At 37.9% G+C, this 9,985-nt stretch overlaps 1 protein-coding gene across 1 annotated transcript in view; it reads left to right on the top strand.

The window, feature by feature from the left end:
* Positions 1-9,125, top strand: part of CCDC34 (coiled-coil domain containing 34) — a 45,682-nt gene extending 36,557 nt beyond the window's left edge. The window contains exons 5-7 of the mRNA XM_015425689.1: positions 557-698; positions 6,641-6,731; positions 9,043-9,125. Coding sequence (XP_015281175.1) covers positions 557-698; positions 6,641-6,731; positions 9,043-9,100 — 291 coding nt within the window. The 3' untranslated portion in view covers positions 9,101-9,125. The remainder of the gene's footprint in view (positions 1-556; positions 699-6,640; positions 6,732-9,042) is intronic.
* The last annotated feature ends 860 nt before the right edge of the window (positions 9,126-9,985 follow it).

Here is a 9,985-nt window from a genome sequence, read left to right as displayed (position 1 = left end):
CCCCAGCCTCTGCCTAGGGAAAGCAGCTGTCATCATTCTCCTCTCCCCCTGTGAGGTATGTTAAGGTTGAAAGTGTGTGAATGGTCCATAATCCCCCAGGCAACTTTTAAAACATGATCCTGGGACCTACACACCACCAGACATTCCAACTGCCTTGCAGGGGGGGGCGGGGAGTATGAGGTGTGGAATGGAGTGAAGTCCAATCAGCTAACATATGCAAAAGACCTTGAAGGTTCCATATGCAACTGACATTCCAACTGCCTTGCGGGGAGGGCGGGGAGTTTGAGGTGTGGAATGCAGTGAAGTCCAATCAGCTTCCATATGCAAAAGACCTTGAAACGCTGGGCGGGACTGCACAAAGCAGCCAGTCAACCCAGCCAGCATCTTCTGACTGACAGTTCAAGCGTCCATACACTAAAGGGGCCAAATTTAGAATGTTCATATAGAATGTTCTTACTCAATTATATATAAGGAGAGATTAGAATGGGTTAATAAGATGCTGGTAGAGGGGAGATCTTTTCAGAAATTTTGACATGGTTGGCTTTTCTCCTGGTAGGAAAAAGAAAGACAACTGGAAGCTGAATTACAGGAGAAAAAAGAAAAATCGGAGAAGATGTTCAAAGAATGGCTGCAAAATACTAGAAACAAGCCCCGCCCAACATCAGCTAGCTATGCCTGTGCCAATGGGAAACTTGCCGGTTTGTTTCTGTGCTAGACTGACTGATGCAGTATATTTATTTTAAAAGGATTTTAATATTCATGGGTTCGATAAGAAATTGTGTCTGTATTAATACAGACAGACTGGAAAGGTAGATGTTGCCCCATATTAAGGGGTATATTTATGTTTGGCTATAATTTTATTTCATTGGGTAACTTTTATTTTTTAAAGTATTTATTTATGTTGATAGCAGAATTCAGTATATATTTCCATACTCTGGGCTCACCTGAGTCTCTGAGGGCTTGGCTGCAGAAGATCTAGGTAGGATTGGAATTTCCCATGGATAGGTGTGTCTGAAGATAGAACTAACTAGCAACTCCAGGTAGCTGCTTTGAAAGGTGAGAAATAGGTGGTCTCTAGTCCTTCCTAGCCATGCGTTTTACAATTTACATTTCCCCTTCAAACAGCAGTTAACTCTATGAGAGGGAAAAGGCATCTAAGAACAAAAGAAGAATCCAGCTGGATTAGACCAGTGGTCCACTGGCAGTGAATTCTAGAACTGAATTACTCACTGAGTAAAGAAATATATTCTTTTGTCTGTCCTGAATCTGTTGCCCATCAGCTTTACTGGGTGTTCCTGAGGTCTAGTATTATGTGAAAGGGAGAAATAATTTTATAAACCTATATCATATAGGTATTTTTTTCTAAGATGAAGAGCCCTTGACACATAGGAAAGGTGCTCTAATCATTTTGGTTGCCCTCTTCTGCACTTTTTCCAGTTCTGCAATGTCCTTTTTCAGACAACGACTAGAACTGTACACAGTATTTCACAGATTGGTGCATTTTAGCTCTATAGAAGGGCCTTACAGTATTGACCATTTTATTTTCAATCCCTCTCCTAGTCATTTCCAGAATGTGGATTGACTTTTTCACCACTCATGCACACTGAGTTGACATTTTCATTGAGCTATGCACTGCAACCAGTGTTCCCTCTAAACTCCACAGTGTTGTGAGCAGAAATTCTACCTCATGAGTGAAAAAAGCTAGTAGCATTAGTGAGCAAGTCTATTGTGTGAATTACTTTTTAGAAGTTTATTTCCATAACCTTGTAAAAATCTCAGAATGAATTCTTTTAAACTGTGAGGAATTTCAGACAGCCTATGTATTCTGTTTCAGGAACTGTTCACTAACGGGGTTTTTTTTTTGTCATTTCAGACAGAACCGTTTTAGTAACTGTTCCCTGACAGAATATATTTACCTGTTCACACAAAAACACTTCTGTCCCATTCGGGAAGCGTGCCTGAAGCATTGTTCACTCAAACTGCTTTCTACCAGCCTTTAATCCCTTCTATCACTTCTGAAGCGCTATGGGGTGCTGTATAAAATGCCTCGTAGCGCTTCCTGCGATGACAGTTCTTTTTGCACCCTTTTTCTCCCTGCGCACGATCGTCCTCTTTTTTTTTTAATGTTCTATTGGGAGCGCTATGGCACTGAATCAGGACTACAAAGCAGCGCCATAGCGACCCCATTGAGATCCCTGGCTCCATTTAGATACACTGATGTTCGCTACTGCATCTCAGCATGGATTTTAAAAGGTAATTTTGGGGCAGACGTATTTATCGTCTGTTTAAAGATTAAATCACTGAAAATAGCAGTAAGCACAAATGTACCAGCACAACATGAAAAAGGAGGAGGGGCTTTACTACTTTGGGCTTTGATTAAAAATCACCAGAATAGCCTGCTACCCAGCAGTTTTCAGAAATCCCAGGCTCCATTAATTTCAAAGTAACTAATGCCTCTTTGATTCCAATATTTAATAACTAATGCTAGATGAGTGCTATTGGTGGACATTTTTTTCCATTAAGAGACACAACGGCAGAAAAGAAACTGGTCTGCAAAGGGCATGCGTTTACCACTTCAAGCATTTCTAGAGAGGCAGCATACAAAGTGTCTGATTGTACAGCTTGTTTAAGTGGGAGATCAGGGGCATAAGTGAATGGTGAGAGAAACAACCCTTTCTAGACTTCAAAGGAGTGGTATGGGGATGTGAATGGTAACAAGCAAAACAAAAAATCCTATGGCACTCATAACTGTCAGTCTCCCCAGTCATGTCTAGTTAGGCCTTGAGAAAAGTAAAAGATGCTATAGTTACCCTGCTCTTCTGTTTTGGAGTGCTGTGTTGTCAGTTACCCTGCTATTAATTAATTCTTTACATTATCTCTGTAAAGTCCACAAACGTGGTTACAGTAATCCATAGACCATATTTCAAATAAAAACAAAAATGCAATTCATTAGATTCTTATTTTTTTAATTATATGAAACACTGTATTGATTGAATTTATATAATTCAATCAATACAGTGTTTCATATAATTAAAATAATAAACAGCATCCACATAAATCAATAAAAATGAATAAAAAACTAAGTAATGACTTCCACATCATCACAAAATATAAAATATGCCAGTTTTCGCAGAAATTAGGCTCAGGATCCAAGCCCAGAATTTAAGCTTCAAAAGGCTCACCAGAAAGATTGCTATTTCAGATACTTAATTATGCAGTTTATCTTTGCTCCCATCTTAATGTGCCTAATCTTCACAAGTATCAAAATTAATGTAGTCGTTGCCTCAGTGTCTTGGGGGTCCTTTTGCCTGATAAGGTAGTAGCAAAAGCACAAGAAGAAAATGCAGTCTACTCAGAATTGGCTCTGAACAGAATAATAAATAAAACAGTATAAAAGCTGAAGTGGCAAACCCCCTGTTTTTCATTATTATAGGTGTTTTTACAATTGCAGTTGAAGTATTTCACACCCAAAATGCATTGATTTTTCTACTGTAAATTTATTTCCTGCCATCTGTTGGGGGACCCTCCTCTTCATGGGGGGGTGGGGTATTTTTTTAGTCATTAAATTAAATTAGCCCCTGTGTTAATTTAAGCTAAAGCTTGAAATGTAGAAGTCATCTTTGGTTTTAGTCATGAATTAAGTTATTCATGCTTAAGCTCTGTTGGAATCATTGGACTTTCAGTACATGCAGGATTAATCTCTTTTCTGACAGAAACATTCTGGTTTAGTAAAAAAAACAACAACACCCAGGTTTGCTGATATCTGGCCTTCATTTCTTTTCTAGAAAGGTTTATAATAAATATAATTTTAGCTGTCATTTACACTGTATTTCCTTCTTAGCTTGTTTCTTTTGAAATGTACAACAGTAGTACAAATGTTAATCTATTTTTTTTTTGTTGGAGTAGATTGCTGTTCTTTCTAGCATACAAACAGCACACCAGACAGAAAACCAGTTGCTCTTTTGGCTTGGTGTGATTATAAATGGTGCTGCATGCTTTGTGTTGAGACATCGTTATTTGCTGACAGCTGCCATCACTTGTCTAAGTGATTCATTAAAAATATTCTTCCCACTTTTGTTCACACAATGGAACATATTTCAGACTTTGTTTTGACCACCCAGATGAAATGCATGTTGAATTCTTTTTCCAGACAAAGAGGATTTCCACAGCAAAGGCAGGACATGCCTGCTGTCATATTTCAGGTATAGCACATAAGGAATGCTTCCTCTTCTTTGAGGAAGTGTGATAATTAAACAGTGATGAAAATAAACTGGCTTTCAGCACTGCAATTTTGGGTAGCAAACATAATAATGCTGTAATTATACCACTGTTTTTTTAAAAAAAAATCTGGATAATTTCTTTGTAACTCTGTTTTTAATTTAGTTGTGGATTTTGCACAGTATTATAAATGATGAGGGTTTATAATTCAAATAAAACATGTTAACTCTATTAAAATAGCTGCTCTTTTGAAACTGGAAGACACCAGTTTTTCTCTAGTGAATTGATAACAAGGAAGCATTGGCTTCTCACTTCTACAGCAGTGAGGGGCAAGGAAAAGGGCCAGTCTTTTGTTGAAGAGTCACTTTCTCCATTCTAGTTCTTCATCAGTTGCTAGCTTGTAGTTGAGCATCTCAGATCTCCCCAGAAGCCAGGCAAAGAGCATTTGGTTTTAAAGACATTTTAATTTTAACTTTTCTGTATCATGCTATGGCATTTCTAAACTATATTTCATGCTACGGCATTTCTAAAGGACATTTTTTCCCTCTTCAGTGGCAATTAGTTTGTATTACATTAGGCAGCTCAAGGTTTGGTTGACTATTTGTTAGTGTCATTTGAAAGATCTACCATTATTTATTGTTACTTAATAATTAAGCAAGGATAGCTACAGCCTTTATGTACTGTGTTCTGTGGAGGAAAAATAAGTTATTTGGGGGGGGGGGGGAATCATCCTCCATTCATCTAAGCATCAAGCCTCGAAAGTTTGGCGAGCTCATTTAGCCTTAGATAGTGGTGTGATACAATTAGGCCATGCAGAAAAGAACTAGAAGCATTATATGGGTTAAGGAAATTGTCTCTGCTAAGGTGAAACTCAAGTTGGATTCACAGTGGCATATGGAACACAGTGCAGCAGATCTAAAGAAAGACTAGACTGGAGTCCAGTAACACCTTAGAGACCTGCAAGATTTTTGGGACATGAGCTTTCAGGGGTCGAAATTCCCTTCATCAGATACCACTTTGACTCTTAAAGCTCAACTTTCAGAGGTTTGGCTCTTGAAAAGCTATTACCCCCCCCCTCCCAAACCTTATTTCTCTCTCAGGGGCTACTGGACTCAAGTCTGCTGCAGACCAACCCACTGAAACAGATCTAAAGAACTATGCATGAGTAGAAATCTAAAGAATTATACATGATGCCTACTATACAACAACAAAATAATTTTAAAGAGCTACCCCAAAGGCCACAAAATGAGTTCAAGTCCCATGTAAATAAAAATATTACAAAGCTGAAATATTTTGATGGAATTCTAACTACTGTTACTCATGAGACTATAATAGAGTTAAAAACACCACATTCCATTTCTTCATGTTGTGAGGAATGAGAGTAGGCCCTGTGTGCTATGAGTTCATAATCCCCCCCCCCCAGTGCATGAATTATATTTAACTTTATCAGCTTTTGTCACAGGCAGCATGAAACAGAGCCCTCAGTTTTTCATCCTTCAGGTGAAGGTAGTTAGACATAGATACTGTATAGGCCAGGTTGTCCCTCATTTGCTAAATAATATTTTAAAAATCTGTTTCTGTATATGTGTATGTGCCTTGGGTGAGTGCCAGGAAATCTTAGTTCATTTCATATAAATCAGCTATTAAGATTATAGATCTGTGTTGGAAGAATGATTTGTAGTCTGACTTGATGCTACTATTTACATGATACTATCATGTAAAATTTCATTAAGATCATAAACCTCTTTAAAGCTTCAGTTATTTCACTTAGGCCCCTGCCACACGGGCAGGAAACTGCAGAGGAGAAGTGTGGCTGTTTGCCCCGGGGCAAACTAACATGCAGTAAAGCGATCAGACCTACTGTGGAGGTTCTGTGGAGGTACTGTGGAGGTTCCATGGCAAGGGAGAGGTGCCGATCACAACACACGCCTGCGCGCAATGAAGAAGCGCGCGGCGCGGCGAACTGGTTTTCTTTTTTTGTGTACACTACGAATGCGCATGCTCCGTTGGGTGCGTGTGCGCATCCACGGAGACGTGGGGGGGGGAAACCCTTTTCCGCAAGGGGACATGGGCGGGCGCCGGATACCACCGGAAACGCGATCAGATGCCCGCCCTTGCCCCGCAGTTTCTGGAAACTAGTACCTCCAAGGTACTAGTTTTTTGCTGCGCTTTTTCGGCAGGAAGCCTCAGTTGTGCCACGGAAGCGCTACGCTTCCCAGATGTGCTGGTGAGATCGCGACCGGAAACTCCGCTTGTCTTCCGTATCTCTTGCGTGGCTAATGTTGCGTGTGACCGCAGCCTTAGACCATCTAAGAGAGATTTTTATGAAATAAATAGCTTATAGTTAATCCATTTCAGCTAAACGATTCTCAGAACAGGTAACTTCCAATTCTTAACTGTGTCCACTTTTCGAACATTTCAGGGTATCCAGATGGAAATGCATATCCAACTCCAGCCTTTTACAACCCCATCCCTTGGAAACCAATCGTTGTGCAACCTTCTAAGGAAGAAAAGTATGTTTTAGTGAAGAAAAATAAGAGGCCTATGTCGAGTCATGCATATAAATCTTCTCCAGTGCTTTTTCATAAATCTAAGAATAAACTTTATAATGCATTATTGTGCATAAATCAGAGATAACGCAGTGTTCTGTTAGGTCTTATACTTTAATTAAGCATGGTATTGTAATTAAAAATGTATTTTAAGGCCAAAATCTGTAAGCATAATTATTTTCTTAATGTTACCTAAGTACATTTTTTTATTTTTCTCTTGTTAAATCAGACAAAATAAGTGACTTTATTGTATTTATTGTATTGTGATCCATAGCTTAATAAAATGATTCTTTCCCCAGTGTTCTGTATTTTAGATACTATATTCGTAAACATAAGTTTTAGTGCTCCCATACCTGTCGGAGATATACCTGTTGCTTCAGAAGGTTAAAACAATGCAATATAAAAGGAAGTTGTTTCTTTTCCTCAGTAAAAGTAGAGCAGTTCATTCCACAATAACACTGAGAATTGTTTAATTTTTTCCCATTTGGTCTCATTGTCATCAGTACAAATGAGTTGGCTTAAATCCAACTGTACTTGCCTAACAGATTTGTAGAGTGTGATGATAGAAGAAAATTCTGATGCCACCTCTGTTAAATTGTTTGTGAAATCCTCTTTTACTGTATTATGACGCTCTGAAGAATAAATCATAGTTAATTTAGCAATGTTACAACTTCCCTGTATTAAATTTCTGGTCATCTTGGCTTCTCTGGAGAATTTTGAATATTGTTTTTGGATATTAAATGTGCTTGTTAAAAGTGTAAGTAATTCATAATTTATGCTTTCTTTTACTTAAAACTAATGGAAGTAATTGAGATTCTGGAAACTTTTATCTGCAGTGAACAATGAACATACATTTTAGTAGCTTCTAAATAGACTGATGTTTTGTTTTATATGACATTTTTTTATTCTTTATAGAATAAAACAAATTTACAACAGGAAAACAGCATCTTTCAACATAAATTTTTGTTGTTTTGGAAATACGTGTACTTTGGGGGGCGCACATGCTTCTGTAAATATGTCAGAAGTAAATCTTTCATGTTTGCCTATTAGTTTCTTAGGAAATTTTCTTCCAAGGAAAGAGGTTTAGAGAGCATGGATATATTTGTGATTCATGCCAAAATTGAGGGAGAACAAAGAACCATATTGGTGCACAAATTGAAAGCAAGTATTAATTTCAATTTGAATTGTAATTATTTTCCCCAGGATGAACATTCAGATACATGTAGCTTTCTGTACATTACATATAAGTATGCTTGCTATTTTCATCTCAGACATGACTGTCATTATATAAGCAACATTTTTATATTCATGGTCATGTGATTAAATATGGAAGAGTCAACTATCAAGAGCACCAAGAAAGTAGGGATATAGGTCTCAAAGTACATCAAATGATACTCGAAGCAACCATATCCTAGTTGGGATTTCATAGAGAGCCATCTGCTCCATATTTGTTTGCTTTTGTGTGTGTCTATTTCACACTTGCCATTTCCCTGTATTTCCTATATATGATCAGACTCTGATAAACTAGAAAGGACTTAACTAATGTCTGAAAGCTCAGCTCAGTTGAATAATTTACAGTCTTTATAAGAAGAAGAATGCCTTGTTTTTTGACATTTGTATAAGAGGAGAGAAGCTCAGTGCAGTTATACAATTATTTTTGCTGCTTTTAGCCTGATCATATCTATGTGCTATCTTTAGTGAGGGTCTTTTTGTCACCCACTTGAAGATGGTATCCATATGAATGGATCAAAAATGTCTTCAACTCCCAACCATATTGCTAGCATGCCTAGTCTTTGAATGTTAGGCATATGGTGGAAGAGAAGTCTAGCATGTTTTGGGCTTCTTCATGCAATTGTGTTCCATGTAGTTCTAACAATGTGATTTTTAAAATGTTTAGGAGAAAAGACACACGTGTGCATTTTCTTCTGCTTCCTCAGCTTCACTTCCTTGACCACCTAATTTGTTTTGTAGTTCATGATGTATCAAATTTTCCACAACTATCTGAATGCTCCATTGAAATATGTTGATGTGTACACCAGTAGACTGTTTCAAAGCAGATAATGGGTATAGTAAACTACCATTGCAAAAGTAGCCATGCAGCCTGTTGTGTGTGTTGTACCAGTTTTCAGGAGTTCACAGAGAAGCTTCTAAGTAGATAGTGTTTGGTCACCTTTCAGAGATTATTTTAATCCATTCTGGAAATCTTATTGTATGTGTTAAGAAGAGATAATTATGCTGGTTCTCTTAGCTCACTATCTGGTCTTTGTATTTGCAGAGTTTCATTCTCAACCCAAGTTCGGCTGTTTGGGGACAATGAAGACAAGCGCAAGTGAACTTAAGGCTGTTAATTGCTAATACCTCTGCTTTCCATACCGTAACTTGCATGAAATAAACAAAAGGCATAGCAAAGCATCACTGTGAGTGGTAGCATTGATGAGGATTTAGGTATGGGATATTTTTCATAGAGGTCAATGTTACTTAAAGTATGTTGCTTATATGTAGAAATCAGGAAAAGCTTCTTGACTGCAACCTGTGACCAGCACAAAGGTAGATCTGTCTACTTCTGCAGGAGGCTCCATTAGGGAAATTTTGCTCAGTTCCACCTCTTCAAAGTAATTTCCCATTCCCTGATGCATTTGGTTCACATGGGGTTCCTGTCACTCTCAGCATCATTTTTGGAGGGCTCAGGAGAGACTAGAAAGAAGAGAGAGGATTTCCAAAACACATTTAACATGGTACCTCACCAAAGACTCCTGTGTACAGTTCTGGTATCTACTTTAAGAAGGATATTTCAGTGGAGGAAATAGTGCAGCTATTTAATAGGGCAACTAAAATGATTAAGGGATTGGAGCTCCTTTACTATGAGGAAAGATTAAAAAGTCTAAAACATTTCAGTTTAGCTGGGGGAAATTTACTAAGGAGGGCATAATACAGGTTTATAACGTGTGCTACATTTATAAAAAAAGAAGTTGGTAGGCAGTAGACTTGGGATGGAAACATGGAAATACTTATTTACTTAATTCGTTAAATTATTAAATTCACTTCCAGTGGGTGTCGTATTAATCACAAGAATGGATAGCTTAAGAGGGTTAGACATATTAATAGTAGGTACCTCAGTGGCTGTTAGGCTAAATGGAATCTCCTTATTCAGAGGTGGTAAGGTGCTTTTTATAGAATAGGGCGGTGGGCCTGGAGTTTTTGGTGCTAAATGACAATTT

This window comes from Gekko japonicus, unplaced genomic scaffold, assembly GCF_001447785.1.
Source record: "Gekko japonicus isolate JY-2015 unplaced genomic scaffold, Gekko_japonicus_V1.1 scaffold1316, whole genome shotgun sequence".
Lineage (NCBI taxonomy): Eukaryota > Metazoa > Chordata > Lepidosauria > Squamata > Gekkonidae > Gekko > Gekko japonicus.
Note: the sequence above shows the minus strand (reverse complement) of the source record. Positions and strands in the feature narration are given on the sequence as shown.